The 18,686-nt window shown below is 51.3% G+C and overlaps 1 protein-coding gene across 1 annotated transcript in view; it reads left to right on the top strand.

Annotated features, from left to right (window-relative positions):
* Window positions 1-18,686, top strand: part of LOC131898538 (unconventional myosin-XVIIIb-like) — a 175,846-nt gene that overhangs the window by 45,100 nt on the left and 112,060 nt on the right. Inside the window, exons 15-18 of the mRNA XM_059249728.1 lie at window positions 4,366-4,431; window positions 10,039-10,167; window positions 10,456-10,599; window positions 11,853-11,942. Coding sequence (XP_059105711.1) covers window positions 4,366-4,431; window positions 10,039-10,167; window positions 10,456-10,599; window positions 11,853-11,942 — 429 coding nt within the window. The remainder of the gene's footprint in view (window positions 1-4,365; window positions 4,432-10,038; window positions 10,168-10,455; window positions 10,600-11,852; window positions 11,943-18,686) is intronic.

The raw sequence follows: 18,686 nt of genomic DNA, 5'->3' as shown, positions 1-18,686 counted from the left end.
AACCCAAGACCCTGCAGGTGCTCAGCAGGGAGTCTGTCACACAGGCACCTACAGCCTGTTCTGTCTTTTAACTCATTAAGTGGCAATTTCTTCAGGTCTTTGAACAAATCTACAGTGAATACTTGAAAATCCATGCACTCAGTCCACATTCTGAGCCCAGGAGGTTTATCCTGTTGGCCACACCCTCCTTCCATGAGTAGGAGTCATAATATCTGGCTCTGTGTGTGTGTGTGTGTGTGTGTGTGTGTGTGTGTGTGTTCATTTCTATTGGAAACTAGGTGTCTTAGCTAATGACTTCAGGCACAGGTCTTTTGTGACTTGTTCTGACTAGTGTGAACCGTTAGTGTCTCTGTCTGTTTTTAAAGCCCCTGGTTTTATTTCGAGGCCTGGTTCCTCCCCAGCGAGGGCCACATCTGCGTCGTCTTTGGGGGTCTGAAGAGGCTGTTCTGTGCATGTTTCTATTTTACTGATGAGTCTGGGTATAACAGGGAGACTTGTCTGCATCTGGGGTGTCCGCACTCTGCTCTGGAATCTGCAGCTCTGTCTGCCCCTGGTCTTCCTATGCCCATGCCCATGGCTCTTTTCTTTTGTCTTTATTGTGGAGTCAAAAATATAAAGGCACTTCTTAAGCCCACTGGCTGATTCATTTTCTACAACTTGTGAGGTTCCTAGTTGTAGGGTTCCCTGCTTGCTTCTGTCAGAGTGGCCATCTTAGGGTGACTGACCCTACCTGCTCCTGCTGCCGCCGCTGCCGCCGCCGCCGCCACCCCCAGCTGCATCTGACACCCCCACCCCCACCCCCGGCCTGGGCTATAGGTTAGCCATGCCTTGCACTGTATATGCAAACCCTTTCTGGTTGAGAATCTGCTGCCTTCTTAGTGTGACTCACCTGGTGGCCCCACTGCACAGTCAGAGCTGGTTGGGGTGCAGGGAGCAGGCATGAAAGAGCCCCAGTCAGGACGGCTGCCAGCTCCCACGCCTCCGACCTCGGCTTCAGCAGCCTTCCTGGAACCACTGATTCTTCTCATTTTGTTGAATCTTTTTGTTCAATTTGCTGAATGCTGAATTTGTTCCTTTGTGAAATTGTAGCTGTTGTCATCATGGCTGTGCAGAGAAGAGAGGGGCTAGGGGGCTCCTTGCTCCACCGTTTTGGGACCCTCTCTCTTGCCTGTCATTCCTATGATGTCTGTAAGTCCCTTCCTTAAGCCAGGTGCGTGACCCCATGTACTGAGGATCAGAGCAGAAGCAGCTTACCCAGGGTCACACAGCCAGTGAGTGGAGGAGCTGGGCTGGGTGCCAACGTCAGAGGGAGGAGAGCATGTGAGTCAGTTCCTGGATCCTACAGCATCCTTTCCTGGACCAGGACCCTTCCCATCACACTGGGCCTCCATTGCTTCCCTGGTAAAGGAGAAAAACTTATTATTTATTGCAAAGGCTTGGATACAAATTATGTACAGGCCGTTGGAATAGCATTTGGGATCAAAAGGCAGGCTGAAAACTGTTTCTCTTTTGAGACAGGGTCTCTCTATGTAGTCCTGGCTGCTTAGAATTCACTGTGTAGGTCAGGATGCCTGGAACTCTCCGTGCTGATCAAGCTTGCCTGGAACTCACCTTCCTCTGCCTCCTGAGTGCTGGGATTAAAGTCGTGTGCTTCTGTGCCTGATAAAATCGTGTTTCTTTGGAGTAAAATGGCCAATATTTTACTCACAGACCAGCATTCCATGCTAAGGTGTGAGCCTCGGGTGTCTGTGGGAGAGCTGGTGTGACAAGGAGGCCATTCCACACAGCAACCTGGATCCCTGCCACATCCTTTTTTCTTTTCTTTTTTTTTTTTTATAACAGGCTGTTGGACAATGATTGCATTGTGTTGAACTAAATTAAATAATTGATATCTGGCCTAAACAAAGAGCATTTCCATATGGCTCAATCACATATTAATATTAATGAAGACAACACAAACAGCAATTAAATAATTAAATGCAAAGTCATTTACAAATTCCTTTTCCTATTTGCTCAATGAAGCCTCTCCAGGGGCTTTAAGGTCTAGACAGGGTTATTACCATCATTTCGCAGTCCAGGAAGGGGATCAGAGATACATCATTCCCTTGCTCTCCGTCAGCTAGACCAGAGCTCTCTCACAGGTCTCTCTCCAAAGTCAACAAAGCAGAAGGTTTTTTTTCCCTAGGGCTGGCATTCTTGTCCATGTCTGAGGAATCCTAAGAAAACCAAGAACTAGAGAAGATCCCTGCGTTCCTGTGGTGTCTGAGCACACTGTTAGGGGGTGTCTACACTGCAGCCGGGAACATGAAGTTTCTCGTTTGTTAGGGCCTCTCCCAGGGTTGTTTGCGGCAGGCGTGGTTTGGGGCCCAGCTTCCCTGGTGTGATATCTGTAGATCACATGGTATGTGAGGGTTTGGGGCCCAGCTTCCCTGGTGTGATATCTGTAGATCACGTGGTATGTGAGGGTTTGGGGCCCCGCTTCCCTGGTGTGATATCTGTAGATCACGTGGTATGTGAGGGTTTGGGGCCCCGCTTCCCTGGTGTGATATCTGTGGATCACGTGGTATGTGAGGTCCCACATACAGCTGATATTCATTCCTCCATCTTTTCAAAGGGAGTCCGAGGCTGGCTTTACGCCCTGGCCTGGGATCTTTTTTTTTTTTTTTTTTTTTTTTTTTTTGGTTTTTCGAGACAGGGTTTCTCTTTTCTCTGTGTAGCTTTGTGCCTTTCCTGGAACTCACTTGGTAGCCCAAGCTGGCCTCGAACTCACAGCGATCCACCTGGCTCTGCCTCCCGAGTGCTGGGATTAAAGGAGTGCGCCACCACTGCCCGGCCTGGGATCTTTTTTATGGACAATCAAAGTAAGACCTGGTCCCAGGGGGATGCAGCTCCAGGTCTTGCCGTTTGATTTTCCGAGACAGGGTTTCTCTGTGTAGCTTTGCGCTTTTCCTGGAACTCTCTTTGTAGCCCAGGCTGGCCTCGAACTCACAGAGATCCACCTGCCTCTGCCTCCCAAGTGCTGGGATTAAAGGCATGTGCCACCACTGCCCGGCGTCTTGCCGTTTGAATCAGGGTGTTTTAGGTATCTCAAGACTGGTCTTAAGCTCACAATCCTCCTGCCTCAGCCTCCCAAAGTGCTGGGGTGAACCCTAGATCTGCACACCTTTTCTCCAAGCACACACTCTAGCCTTTGCCTGTAAAAGAGACAGAGAAAAATGTTTCTGGCTGGGATTCCGCTTTTCTTATCCATCTTACTTTCAGCCAGTTTTTATCATGCTTTTCTTCTTGTGCAGAGAGAAGAGATGTTATATTTGGGTATATTGGCTTTATGTGTCTCGGCTGCCTACAATTCCCTTGGAGCATTTTTTCTGGGGGCTAAAATGCAATAAATGAAACCATTCAGACTGGCGGGGAGTTTGATAAGGAGGCTCTTCCAGGGTGTCAGGAGAGGGGGCCGATTGTGGTCTGGGACTAGGTTTTCCAACCAGCAATTTTTTTGGGGGGGGGTGTCTCAGGAAGTATCCCGTGATGCCCCTGGCCTGGAGACTGGCAGCTATTTCACTCGGTTGCTGTACCCTCATTTCTTCCAAGTGTTGCAGTTACTCAGGGAGGTTTATCCTGATAATGGCTGTTCAGTCTCTCTATGGGGGGAGCCGCACATGGGGTGGGTGGGAGGGCGATGTTGGTCCTATGGGGTGGTGGTGGGGCGGGCAAGCTGAGGGGCCAGGCTCTAGCAGGTTGTTCTACAGTTTCTGTGACCATCTGACAAAAGGAAGATTCCACAGGAATTTGTCTTCACTTTCTCCAAAATCTCCGAGGAAATTAACTTCTCCCGCAGGGAACTGCCTCCTTTGGCCAACGTCTGGATCTCTCTGACTTGGGTCCCCATCCCTCTCCCTGCTCCTTCTGCCATCCCTTCTCCCCATTCACTGAGCCCTCACTGTCTGTAAGGAGAAGTGCCTTAGTGCCTTGGAGGAAAGAGGAGATGCTAAATGCAGGCTTCCCCTGTGTGACCGAGGGTCAGGCCGGATGGGCACAGTTAATGGCCACCTTGTCACAGACACAGAGTTTCTCTTCTGGCCAGCATCTGCCCACATCATTTCACCTTGGGTCTCCTGTGTCTTCCGTGGAATGGGTGTGGGGTAGGGATGGGACATGTGGGCCCCCTGGAGGTTCCGATGGAGTGTGCAGTGTGTGGCAGGGGCCCCGGGGCATGCTTCTCTCCTGCACTCGCCCCTCTGAGTTGGGGCTCCGATTGCTCCTCCCTCTTGCATCTCGCCATGCGGTGAGCCTGACCCTCAGCTGGGATCTCTTTACTCCATGCTCTCTCTGAATGTCTCTCTTTCCCCCTCACCCCCCCTCCAGGCCGTGGAGGAACTCTTGCAGACCCTGGATCTGGAGAAGAAAGCAGTGGCCGTGGGGCACAGCCAAGTGAGTACACATCTTGCTGAGGACACCCATCCTCCATGTAGGAGCCGAGCACCCAGTTCTTGTCTCACCTGATGTCCTGTTATCACTCTGGGTCTCTCTTTTCTAGGCTACAGGGGACAAATGAATTCTGTCCCTGTTCCTCTTGGTGTCACATGGGTGGAGGTGATCCTAGAAATGTCATTCCTAGAGTCCCCTGGCCTGGGAGCCTCAAGAGTCTGGAAGAGTTGACGTTTGGGTCTTGAAATGACATTCTGAGCTCCAGAAGGAGCTGCTTATAGCCCGAAAGTGTTCTTAAAGGAAAGAGCACAGGCAGGAGACTACCCATTTGTGCAGAAGTTCATTTAGCAGAATGAAGAAAGTACTTAGAGAGAGATTAGAATGGACTGCCCCGTGGCAGGGAACACCCCGGTGGGCTTTAGATTTTTTTTTTAAGTGGCATACTCATGGAGGAGGACCCTTTCTTTACCAAATCGTCCTCTATGGGTATTTCTTTTTGCAATCCCTACACACGGGGAAGGGTGTGAACACTGCTGTGCAAGCCATGTTCCAATGATGTCAGGCCTCAACATAATACCTGACCAAAGCAATTTAATGGGAAAAGGGTTTATTCTGGCTTAGAGTTCCAATGGGTGTAGTCCACCATGACAGGGGAGGGGTGGAGCAGGAACAGGTGGCCGGATGGTCACATTGCATGGGCAGTCAGGAAGCTGTGAGAGAGCAGGAAGTACAGCCTGCCTCTGAAACCTAAGGCCTGCCCCTAGGGATACATTTCCTTCAGCAAGGCTCCACCCCCTATAAAGGGTCTATAACTTTGCCAAACAGCCCCCCAGCTGGTGGGGACCAGATGCTGTAACACATGAGCCTGTACGGGGTGCTTCACACTCAAACCACAGCACAGACCCTTAATAGCCTCTGTGTTGGATGACTCCTGACAGTTAAATGCCCGTGACCGTCAGGAGACGGCTGCCCAGACACATCTGGTTTTCCTCAGTTACATTGTGTCTAACTGCCTGTCTACCTTGTATCAGAAGGACGCCAGCGTCTGCAGATATGGCCTCCTACGGTCTCCTTTGCCAGTGGCTGTCACACAGCCCTCGTCCTGGGCAGTCCATTGCAGTCAGTGGATGGAGAAAGTAGCCCGAGGAGGGAACGGGGTGATCTGAAGGGAGATAGCAAAGGGGTTGAAGGTCAGCACTCTTCCCCATCTGTTGAGATGTTTATAGAGGATCCTATGTTTCCCCAGCATGCCTGTGTGCTGTTGATGTTCAAGGAAGGAAGCGTGGTATTTTAGGGTTCCCAAATTCTTTGACCTCAGAATCTTCAGTCTTTTGTTTTTTTTATGACATCCTCACTACCAGCTCTGGAAGCTGCCTGGGAAGCAAGAACAGGTTTTCAAACTCAAGAACCATGTGAGTGTTGGGCAGGACACCAGAGGCAAACCCAGAAACCAGACTGGAAAGGGGTGGTGCCTCACCACCCCGTTATTCACAGATTGGTTAGCATAGCCAGTTAACCTGAGTGGCCAGACCTCCAGCTGCAGGTGCATGTGAAGCTCTGGGAAGGACTCTGCTCTCCCTGTAGACACTGTGGTCATGGAACCTTCCTACAGGTGTCTTCTTGGTGAACTCTCAGCCAGCCCACTGCCCACTGCTCACTAACCTGTTCTAAACACACTAGCATCTCACTCTGGCCTCTGGTCCAAGCTGCAGGTTCACTGTGGGCTCAACCAGATTGTTCCCATGGTCCTTTGCAGATGTTTCTGATAGGAAGAATACACCAGCCTGTCCTGGGCTCTCACCACAAGCCACAGACTTCCAGATGGCTTCATGATTTTGCCTTTTCCTCCCAGATGAGGAGGCTGCGCTCTGGGTAACTGACTCTTTCGAGAGACCCACAGGGAGTGACGGCTGCAGAACCCCAAGGTTCTCCCCACACCATGAGGTCCTGCTGCTCATTGGTGGAAGTGAAGAGTGTGTTCACACACAGGCCCCATAGTCTGGACTCAGGGTGGGGGTAGGGATTGTTCCTCAGTTCCACCCACTTCAGCCCTCTCGTCCATCCACAGAAATATCACCCAAGAGCTTGCACAAACCCCTGAATCCTCAGACTCTGCCAGGACCTACTGGAGCAGAAACTGCAGGGTGGAGCCCGGCGGCTGTTGTCACAAGCTCTCCAGGCGACTTTGATGCATGCTGGAGTCTGGGAACCACTGGGCTAGATAATTACCCCGTTATTTCATGAATACAGAAATTGGTCCCCGCAGTCCCTGCAGTCACTACGGAGTAAGGGGGAGAACAGGAGCTACTGTGTGGCTTTACCGCAGCAGGGGCTAGCAGTCTGGAAGCCTGAGCCTCCGATAACAATACATAATTGTCATTGCACAATGCTCAGTTTTCACCGGTAGTAATGGAGGTCAAGGTGACCTCTGAGAAGCCAAGCTCAATACCGGTCTGGGTGCCTTGGGACAGGTACAGAAATTTTGCCATTGTGGAATCTGACAGGTGGGAAGCCACAGAAAAGCCCAGTTGGAGAGAGAGAAGCAGCTGCCCCATCCCTGCCATCCCTGCCCAGGCTCGAAACTTTCTCACTGGCTCTTGTCTCAGTCACCACATCTGTAGCATGGAGCCTGCTCTCTGCCTCCGGCCTGGGTCCTTTAGCAGGGCCACGCGACTGCTCCTTACAGAATGCATCTATCTGTGGGGAGGTAAAGCTACTTATCAGATGAAGGCACGTTCTAGTGCTTAAAGACCTAAACCCCTCAGAGCTGGAGTATTAGCTTGCTGGTTAAGAGTACCGGCTACTCTTGCAGAGGTCCCGAGTTTGGTTCCCAGCACCCACACGGTGGCCTGCCTGTGACTCAGTTCCAGGGGATCCAATGCCTATTCTGGCCTCCACTCGGCACCTGTGTGTACAGTGTGGTGTACATACGTGCATGCAGGTGAACACAAATACATATTAAAGATAATGAGTCTTTAGGGCACTGAAATATGTTTTTTTGTTGTTGTTATTTTTAAAAGAACTAAAACTCCTCTCGTCTGTGAATGACTCCAAGAAGAGGAACTCATTCCTTAGCATGTACACAGGAACTGTCCCCAAGAAGACCTTTTGGAAAGCCTGGCTTTTGCGGTTTTTAGATCAAAAAAAGCAGTGAGCCCCGGTGTGTTCCTTAGAGGTGGGATGCAGGATGCTCCTTTCTGCTCAGGTCTGACAAACAGCTGAATCCATGAGAAAAGGATCATTTAGATTTTTTTCCTTGTGATTGTTCTAGCCCCTGGTACCTTATCAAGGTTTGTGCTGTGGGCCCTGACAGTTTTGACCAAGTGTGACTCCACATGCAGTTGGACTGCTCGGTTACGTCTTCTCAAAAGAAGAAGGGAAAAAAGACACAGATCAAGACCCGCTTCCGCAGGGCCGAGGTCTTGTGGACTTGCTCCCACCCTCTGCATAGTCCTTTCCAATTATCTTTTAAATGAAAGCCTCATACTTAATCAATATTGGATTGGGCAGCGCCCGCCACCTACTGTAATATATGAAGTATGCTGTCATCGTTTTGATCATTGATTTTTTTTTTTTAATGGCAGCTTTTGGGACTCACCAGTTTGTGAAATTAATACAGTCATTATTGAGCAATCTGAGGGCCAGGGATGGCTCTGTCTCTATTTCAGTGAGGCTGATTCTCTTGGTGGTCCCAGGTCACAGTAAGCACTCTTTGATCTATGAAACAGTTGGCTCCTCAGTGGAGCTCATTCTCACCTTCCCATGGGCTTACGATTTGATCCATGGGCCCAGAGGCCCCTTAATGAGAATGGATGGAGGACTTTGTTTCAGTTAGATTCAATTCCCTTTGGAATTCAAACTTCTGATGTGTGAACCCAGGTCCTGGGTTCGAGTCTCGCTTTCTGAGTCATCAGCTATTGAATTAATTGGGTGACTGATTTCCACAGTGGGACAATTTGGAGCTTAAACTTGGAACACAGAGCAAAGGGCTTTGGAAACTATAGATGCCTGGGCCTGGGAAGACAGCTTAGCAATTAAAGTGTTTATCCCAGAACTCGTGTGAAAAACTGGACGTGGTGGTGCATACTGGTAACGAAGCATTGAGGAGCCCTTTGTCTCTCCTCCAATAAAATGGGAAAATCACTACGCAGTGGTGGCGCACACCTTTAATGCCAGCACTTGGGAGGCAGAGGCAGGCGGATCTCTCTGAGTTTGAAGTCAGCCTGGTCTACAAAATGAGTTCCAGGACAGCCAGGGCTACACAGAAAAGTCCTGTCAGGGAAAACAAAATCAAAAACACAAAACAAAATTGAAAGTCAAAATAGCAACCATCTACAATCCTGCCTGCCAAGTTCTAGTCTGTTCTAAGCACTCGACAAACATTATCTGTTAGTTGACAATGTCACCAACTCAGAGCCATGTGGTGACGTAAGAGAAGATGGCACCCTTGGGTCCTTCTGACAAGGCCGCCACTAAGACGTCATTCCTTGGTGTGCAGGGAGGTGGACCAAGGGTATACTGAGGGTGTACTGAACTGTAAGGTGTGAAGTCAAGGACACACCCTGCCTCCAGAGCCTTGGGTCTCTAAAATCCCCTTAACCCAAACCCAGAACCTGCTGCCTTTTGACTTCTACTGATAGGCATCCCTGGGCTTCTGAGTCATTGCACCCTGTCCCCTGCAGTCTGTTCATGGACCGCCCCATGGGGTGCTACAGTATTGACCTCAACACCACCAACATCTTCATCCATTATTGATGTTTCTGCAGCCTGGCAGGTGTGGACTCTGGCAAGAGCCTAGCAGCTCAGGAGAGGGATGCAGGAGCCAGGAGGGCAATGTGCCCCCTCCCCCCAGCCTCTGCCTCTGCTTCCATGCTGAATCTGAGTGTTTTTAGTAAACATCTGTCAGGTAGCTTTGTCAATGATCAAAAAATGAACATTTTGGGGCCAGCCCAAGTGCATGGGCTCAAGAGAGCCTGGGACGAGACCTCAGAACCTGCGTTGACTACCATCCAGGGGGTAATTTGTCCCAGAGGACTTTAGGCACTCTATGCTGGTGGTGACTGTCAAACTTTCCATCAGAATCGGGGTGGAATTCAGGCAGTGGTTCAACGGGGCCTTTCCTTTTTTTTTTTTTTTCTTTTCCTTTGTGTTCTTGCCATGGTTTGTTTTTGTTTGGAGACATGGTGTCTCATGTAGCCCAGGCTGGCTTTGAACTTACCACTAGCCAAAGATGACTTTGAACTTCTTAACTTCCCACTTCCACTGTCTGAGTGCTGGGGTTCCCACATGTACTACCATGCTGTATGGATAGATTCCAGGACTTCCTGCTTGTGAGGCAAGCACTCTGCCAACTGAGCCACATCTCCAGCCCCAGATTCTGCCTTTGTAAGGCCCTAGGGTGGCATCCATCCTGCTACAGATGCCTGGAGCACGCTGGGGTAGCCAGGGACCGGAGGCAGGAGGAGCTGCAGGAAGACAGACCACTTCCAGCCTTGAGACTCCCGTTAAGCTGCATCTGCATCATGAGAAGAGAGATGGGTTCCGAGTGTCACCCCTAGACATCCCGGCTAGGCAGAGGCCTCACCTGTGTCTTCCTCTCCTGGCCCCCAGGTTTTCCTCAAGGCAGGTGTGGTTTCCAGGCTAGAGAGACAACGAGAGAAGCTGGTGTCCCGGAACATCGTTCTCTTCCAAGCCGCTTGCAGGGGTTTTCTGTCTCGCCAGGAATGTAAGAAGCTGAAGGTACTATGTTGTGTTGATCAGCAGACTCCGATCATGTGGATCTGGGGTGATCGTGCATGACTGTGCATCCCCCATGAGACCCCATCCGAGGGATTCCCCAGAGCAAGTGCTAATGCAAGAGCTCACTGTGGCGTGGGCCATCCCCTGCTGGCCGGTATAGTAGATGACCTGGAATAGACAGAGGCCGCGGCTCTGTTTCCTCCATTGCTCTGTCCTCCCATCCTCCCGTCCTCCCGTCCTCTTTCCCAGGTAGGTAGACCCCCATACACCCACATTCTCCTTCTGCAGATCCGGAAGCTGGCCACACAGTGCATCCAGAAGAACCTGGCTGTGTTCCTGGAGGTCAAGGACTGGCCATGGTGGGGGCTTCTGGCATCTCTCCGGCCCCTGCTGAGTCCCACCCTTAGCATGGAGCAGCTTCGAGCCAAGGAGGTGGGTCTGTGCCTCTGGGTGGCGACACTCGCCCGCCTTCATGCTTGTTCCCAGCACCCAGGGCCATGGTGGGCAGCAACCAGTCGCTCAACCGTCCTCCATGCCTTTGGTTGGAGGCTTCCATCCATGGAGGCTGGGACTCAAATGCGGATGTTCTCTGGGATGCTGGTCAAATGCACGAGTTTCCCTTGGGCTACATGGCTCATTCCGACCTCAGTCACAGGGCTTTTGCATCTCTCAGAGAAACTCTTGTCATCCCTCCATCCCCAACACACACACACACACACACACACACACACACACACACACACACCCCTCATGTGGGCAGTTGTTTTGGACAGCTCCTGATATGTGCTTTCTGATGTTTATTTTTTACAAAAATGACCAAGTTACGCACAAGGCTCTTTTATTTCTCGCACAAACAGTAAACAGGAGGTAGGCCATGCGTGCTTCATCTAAAAATAACCACCGGCCAAGTCCATGCAAACGTCCCCAAATTGGAAAGAGCCTGAAATCCGGCACTTTGATCCCAGGCCCTGTGGGTAACGCATACCCTGTGAAGCCTGTGCTGTGCTCTTGCTGATCTATTCTAAATACCCCCAGGGGCATTTCAGGGAGCCCTTCCTCATTCTTCTTTAGTGCAGTATAGTATTCCCTTATGCTCACAGCCTATGCTTCACCCTGCCACCGGCTACTCCTTCTAATGATGGCATCACAGGATTGGAGAGCTGCCCCTGGGGAGAGAGTGGCACTTATGGGGGGTGAAGTACTGAGTGCCCTCTGCACAGCCACACACATGCAGTCTAAGGTTGAGCATTGCCCCCATCTGGACTTGGGCACTCAGCCCCTAGACTAGGCTATGTGGACCAGGCTCTTAAGAGCATGGATGCTGTGGAAATCATGGAGGGGAGGTGACAGCATCTGGGTGACAGCCCAGGCGTGCTGACTGATAACCATGCCATCACCAGCTACTCCTTTTTAAAAAGTTTTATTTTTAATTGAAAAATAATTGTTGTGTGAATTTGTGGGGTGGGATGTAGAGTCCTGATGCCGTGATGTGTGTGGAGTGATGAGCCCGACTAACGTGATGTGAGCATTTCACATCCTTTCAGCAAATGTGGACTGCACAGGCCTCCTTGTAGCCCTTGAAGAGCTCACTAAGTAGCTTCCTGTCCCTGAAGCCTCACCCCCGGAGACTTCTCCTCATAGGAGGCCTGTCCCAGGTAGCTTCCACATGGGTGTTTGTCTTGCAGGAGGAGCTAACGCTGCTGAGGCAGAAGCTGCAGAAGTCGGAGAAGTCGAGAAGTGAGCTCAGACAAAACACGGACCTGCTGGAGAGCAAGGTAGGCCATCTGCCGCCCACCCAGACTCCCTGAGCACCCACTGAGGAGGGAAGGGCCTGTGCCACGGCGGGTGATGTTCAGGCAGCTGTGGCACCTGTTTTATGGTGACGGTGGAGGGAAGGGAGGCCCTGGCACACCAGCATCTTCCCGACCCCTCACAATCAGCTGATGCTACAAAAGCTCCCTACATAAACCATGAAAGGAGAAAGCAGGGTCAGGGTGAGGGACGTCTCACCATGTCCAAATAAGGGGAGGCTGTTGATTAGAGCATGAAGTGAAGACACACTAAATACTGATAAATACGTTCAGTCCAAGTTGTCACACATGTTACGGGTAGAGTCCAGAACATTTGGAGAATTTGCTCCAGTCTGCCGGAAGACAAACCATCCAATAGGGAAAATTAAAAACTGATCAAAATCTGGACAGATGGTTCCCAGAGTCGGCCGGCTGCTTCCTTTTTGCCTTTCCTCAAATTATTGATAATTTATTTAAAAGCTGTTACAGGAAACACACAGTCCTCGTGAACGAGAAGCCCACTCACCTTCCCTGAGGACCCGCCGCCATCCACTGTTAACATTTCTACTGCGCAGATGTTTTCTCTGTTGAATTTTTGTTTTCTGAGGCAGGGTCTCCTACAGCCTTGGTCAGTGTGGCCAAGGATGATGGTAAACTTGTTGTTTAAAATGTGTTTTTATTTTTTAATTGTCTCTGGGTTTGTGTGGGTTTGTGCATGTGAGTGCAGGGCCCAAGGAGGCCAGCAGAGGGCACTGGATTCCCTGGCATGGGAGTTACAGGCAGTTACCCGTGTTGGGAGCCAAACTCAGGTCCTCTGGAAGAGCAGCGAGTCCTTATAGTCATTGAGCCATCGCTCCAGCCCCTAAGCACATATACTCTGAAAATGTCTTCTCTCACGACCCCGCACATGTGTATGATCTATTTGATCATACTCCCCTCTCACCCCTCCCCCCACTCCTCTGAACTCCTTCCTAACAAGTCTTCTCCTGCTTTCTTGTCCTCTTTTGGTGGTCTACCGCATTTAATTAGCTCTGTGTGTGTGTGTGTGTGTGTGTGTGTGTGTGTGTGTGTGTGGTGTGTGCATGTATGTCTCTCTGTGTTTACTTGCATGTGTGTATGCCTTGTGTATTTGTGTGTGTGCATGTGAATATACATGTGTGTATATGTGTGCCTGTGTATGTACGTGTGTGTACCTGTGTATGCCTGTGTGCATGACTGTGTATACACATGAATGTGTGTGTGTGTGCCTATGTGCGTGTGTGTGTGTGTGTGTGTGTGTGGTGGGTCACTTAAGGAACACAGGTAGCTTACCAGCGTCTATGCCACTGGAGAAGATGACTCTTCCTCCTGGCAATTGTGCCTCAGCTGGGGTGTGGCATGAGTCCCTCCCCCTCCCTTGTGGAACATTGACTGGCTTGATCTTGTGCACGTTCTCACAGTCGCTGTGAGCTCATGAGTGCAACCAGAAGACATCGTTTCACAGCATGCACGTACACACACACACACATACACACACACATACACACACACACACACACACACACACACGCACACGCACATGCACACACACACCCCTGGCTCTTACATTCATTCTCCCCCATCTTCCATGAAGTTCTGGCATCAGGGACATTCTCATTTCAAAGCTTTGCATGCTCAAGAGTGCAAATAGACTCACAAGGAGGAGAGGCTCCATCTAAAGAGCAATCAGGAAATGCAAATCGGTGCCTCGCCAAGTGCACTTCAGGCTCCAGACAGGCAGCATGGAAAAGGGCTGGAGGGGGGGTCGGCCAGGACGTGTGTGGCTGCCTCCACATCTCTGGCATGCGAATCGGTGTTACCGTGGGCAAACAAGCTGGTGTGGCAGAGATAAGCGGCCAGCGCCCTGCAGCCCACAGAGCCACCGTAGGCCTCTGTGTTAGATGCTAACCCCCACACACATGACAAGAAGAGGTGCCTCCCTTCTTCCAGCATGCGGGTTCTGGGGCTTGCACTCAGATCTTTAGCCTTGGCAGCAAGCATGCTTACCTGCTGAGCCATCTTGCTGGCCCCGTGGAAGCGTTTCTGTGGTACCGCGCTCAACTGAAAATACCAAGGAGGCTTATCAATGCCAGAGTGTGGCTGACCACGAAGTCATAGTCGTGCGTGATCCAGGCAGCCTCAAGGATGAAGGACACTGTTCCTTCCTCTCCTGTCCCATCTCTCTGGTCCTCCCCAGCCACGGGCTTCCCCCAGGATTTACAGTGTCAGGCATGTGCCTGGGGAGCAGACCTCAGATCTGATCAGAAAGCCGCTGGCCACCCCCATAACCGTCCTGCTCCTGTCATTCCTGTGGACACATCTTCACTGGCAGGTCGATATTGTAGCACACAGAGTCCAGCTCTGGTTGGTAACTTGTCTCCCCCCTAGTGGCCTGTGTGGCACCTTCTGGCCCTGTGACAGCTGGCGGGGATCACTTTTGTAATCAGTAGCAGCTCACGCCCACTGCAGTGGTGTCTCTCTCATCTCGAATCCCATCTTCAATGAGGTTTGGAGACTGCGGCATCCGGTGCCACGTAACACTGTATCTGAAGGAAGGTGCTAATCTCCATGCTGGAAAATAACTATTACCGGTTTGCGTGAGCTTTTCTGCCTGAGGAGCCAGGGACGCACCGTGCTGCAGCTCTCCAGGCCTCATCTGTGGAAGGTTTGACCCAGGGGGGATCCCCACCTTCCCGCCTCTTTGACCAGCTCTGAGATGACTCGGCTGCAGACGCGTGGGTCTTACCGTGGCATCTGGGGCAGGTCCCTGTAGAGCCTAACAGAGCAGACACAACCAGACCCCAGACTTGGAGATGCTGAACCCAGACTCTGTGGGTGACAGAAGGCTCACTTCCTCTCTGGTGAAGCGTTGGGTGAGTCCTCAAAGCCCTTCTCCCTGAATGTACACCAAGGCTGGCTAGTGACCTCCACACATCCCGCTCTCAGAATCCCTCTTTGTGTCCTCTCAACATGGTCCCACCCTCTCTGACAGGACAGGCCTGTGGAAACCTTGCTTCCTTACCAGATTCCCTCACACATTTGTAAAATGAGGCCCTAGAGATGGTTTGTTGGTGTGGTTGGGGAGGAGGGCTCTGTAGATGGCTGGCATTGTCACCAGATGTAAGCACCTGGGCCCCACAGCCCGAGGAACTAGGCTAAGCCAACTAGACACGTCAGGGAAAGTGGAGAAAGATTTATTCATTGTGGCCACATTAGGAAGAAGAATAAAGAGGCCCAGTGACCCAAGTCTACAAGAGGCTCTGATAGCTAAGCACCCTGGTCAAGCTGTGGCCCTACCCGCCTCTGACCTGTCTTGTCTGGGCTCCCTCTCTCCTTCACATGGTCTGGCAGGTTGTCAGAACCTGGTGAAATCTCTTTCTGAGTTATGAGTTTGCCCTCTGGCAAGCATCAGGCTTCAGTCTTTTCTTTCGTCCTGCATGAACTTCCTTGGGGGGAAATTCCATTTTGAATTTTGCTTTTCAAAGTTCCAGTTTAAATGGTCTGATGGCCAAGGAGAGACACACATCTGTCTTTAGAATATCTACTCTCCTGTCAGGATGGGTTCCACATTTTTAGGCCGGTACTGACACCTTCCTGCCTCAGTTTCCCCCCCATCTGCAGTCAGGAGGCCGAGTCAGCTCCATCTCTCAGAGTGGCTTGTGATCAGCACTGTCCATTCGTGGATGTGATCACTTGGTGGAATACTGTTACTGAGCAGCGATGGTGTGCCTGGTTGGGCCGTCTGTGGAGGTAACTGAGCGTTGGAGCAGCCACTGCGCTGGACGTTTGTTCTAGAACTGCCTGATGACCAGGGCAGCTGTGAGGGCAGGGACACCAGACCAGAGCCACCAGATCATCTCTGTGACACTCGGCACCTGATCTGCCTGACACCGCAGTGGGGCCGCCCTGGGCCTGCAGACTCATTCTCTCTTTCAGCAGATGGGTCAGAGGTCCACACAGGGTCTTTGGTCACAGCCCCGCAAGGGCAGCTGAGGTCCACATCTTATCTGGCCTTCAATCTGCACCAGGTTCATTGTCATAATTGTTCCGTTGATGGGGAAGAGTGGGGCGTGTCAATACACGTATGCAGCGTACACGCCAAAGCAGAGTGACCACACACTCAACGTGGTTGACACTGGTGGTGTCTTTGTGTTGGGGACATTGAAATCCTGTCTGTTGGCTGTGCTGAAACATGTAATGAAGAGTCAGGGAGACGGTTGCCACCAAGCATGCAGACCCGAGTTTGAGTCCCTGCACGCATGTAAAAGCTGAATGCATGGCACAGGCTCTGTAATCCCAGTGCTCCCACTGGGCGATGGCAGGCAGAGACACGGGAATGCCAGAAGTTCTCAGGTCAGGTAGCCTGGTGTCCACAGCAAAAAACAACAAAGAGAAAAACAACAGAGACCTAGGGTTGTCCTCTGTTTCCACACATGTGCCTGCGCGCGCACACACACACACACACACACACACACACACACACACACACACGCTTGCTGTCAGTCACTTGCCCTCTGCAGAACACTAGCCGCATCCCCCTGTGGCTGACCCTGTATCTGAGACCCCTCTTCTCTCCATTCAGCTCCCCCGAGCTCTTCCCAGGTTTGAAAATCTTTGAGAGTTGGACCTGAAGGCATGGGCAGCCTAAGATATATGGGTCCCCAGTAGTTACTTATCTCTAATTACCCTGTGTGTCCTCAGTCTAGGGCCCGACACACAGTAGATGTGCGCATAATGCCTGTAGGATCCACGGGTAATGACAGCCATAACCCCCCGCTGTGTTCTGCTTTTAGTTTCTGTCCTGGGCTGTTTGTTCACTGTGCTGGATGCTTTTTTCTCAGTACTGGGGATTGATCTAGGACTCGCACGCGCTCAGTGAGCACCCCATCACAGAGCTGCAACCTCACCCTCTTTTGCAGACAATGTCTTCCTGTTTCACGCAGGTTGGTCTTAAACAGGTTGTTCTTTTGCCTCAGCCTCTGGGTCACCAGGGTAACCAGCCTGTGCCACCAGGCCCGGCCAGTTCCTTTCCCTTAGACTCTATAGAAACGAGTATAGCCATTCCTGTCCCCTCCTGTCCAGCTTGTCCTCGGGGGCCATTGTCCCTAAGTAGAAAGGGCATTTCTGCTGATTCCAGCACCCGGTGGATCCGGGGAGGGTTGTCAAAGCAATTTCCTGTCAACTGGCCTGTGACATCTGTAAAAATCTGCTATGTTTGCAAGCCAGATCATCCATCCTTAAATTGGTTTTCGAAATTACGAGTGTGGGGTTTCCTCCTCCCCTCCTTAGATAGGACCTCTACCCATGCTTCAAAGGAAGGAGCGGGAAGGAGAAGAGACGGGAGAGGAGAAGAGGGGAAGGAGAGAGAGGAAGAGAGAGGAGAGGGATGAAAAGGAAGGGGGAGGGAAGGAGGAATGGGAAGGTTTGTGTGGACTTGGCCACGTGAGAGCATCCCATAGTCTGCTGTAGCTGAAAGAATTGACTGTCCTTCAGGCTCCAGACTGTGGGTTCCACGAGACTCGAAATTAATGCATTATATTAATTTTGTGCTCCCCATGCTCAGGCCGATTAGCACAAATTAAATTTCACACTAATTGTCTGAGCGAGCCTTTGCTGGGCCCCTGCTTGGGATCAAGGCGGATTCCCAGGGTGGGAGGTGGTTAGGAGCGTGGCCCTGGGTGTTCCCGGATTGTACCGATCACTGTCCCAGCCTCGTGGAGTGTTTGCAAGGCCACAGATAAGTCTAACTTGCCCAAAGCAAAGGGAGGCCAGGGTTAGGGTGAGAGGGACACTGGGGCCGCTCTGATTCTGTCCTCTTCTCCTGAGCTCAGCTTCCTGGCTGCACCTTGGGTCCTTGAGTCCTTCCTGGGACTCTGGTGGCGAGATTGCACTTTAACCAACCCGAAAGTGTGCAAGGCTTCTCGGGTGTATGATTTAAAGGCAGCAGATGGAGGAAGCACAGAAGGGCCCCTCTCAGAGGCCACCCACCCAGAGTCCCTGGAAGCCCTACTTCTGTAGCCATGACGCTAGTTCCAGCAGACAGATGTGAGTTCAAATCTCAGCTCTGCTGCTGGCTTGCTCTGTGATCTTGGAGTTCTTCCCCATCTCTCACCATCTGGCTGCTGTCTCTGCTTCTGTGATTTGGGCCACAGTAGGGCAAGGACAGGCTGGAGAGGGAGAGAAGGCAGCCCATAGACCGCGCAGTGGCCTCGATTTCTGTAGCGCAACTGTTTTCCCGACAACACAGCTCTCACCTCAGAGGTCACTTGTTCTGGAGTTAAATATGAGTGACCACATCCTGGGAACAGACCTAGGCTACCCATGATTCCACAATCCAACATGGTAATCATTCTATGAAGTGTTATAGTAGCGGAACCACGAATCAACACTTCTCAAGCACGCTGGGGAAAACATCGGTTGTAGCTTATGGAAAACGGTTACAGGTCACAGATGTTAGAACATCCTTAGCCTGTGACTAGGAAGCCAGGGGTGTGCTAAGTTAATACAGCACAAAAGGTTCCATTCACAGATGGTCACAGAATGTCAGGTCAGACAAAGAACAAGGGATGGTTATCAGACGGGCTAAGGATAGCCCAAGACAAATCGAGATGCGACTCTGGACTTGCACCACTCCAACTTCCCCAACAGCTGATGTTGCAAGCGGCCCACCAGCCCAGCAGAGTTCTGTGGGAGGCACGGCTCCTCCCAGAG

The sequence above is a fragment of the Peromyscus eremicus genome, chromosome 23, assembly GCF_949786415.1.
Source record: "Peromyscus eremicus chromosome 23, PerEre_H2_v1, whole genome shotgun sequence".
NCBI lineage: Eukaryota > Metazoa > Chordata > Mammalia > Rodentia > Cricetidae > Peromyscus > Peromyscus eremicus.
The sequence above is the reverse complement of the archived record's forward strand: the minus strand, read 5'-3'. Positions and strand labels throughout refer to the sequence as shown.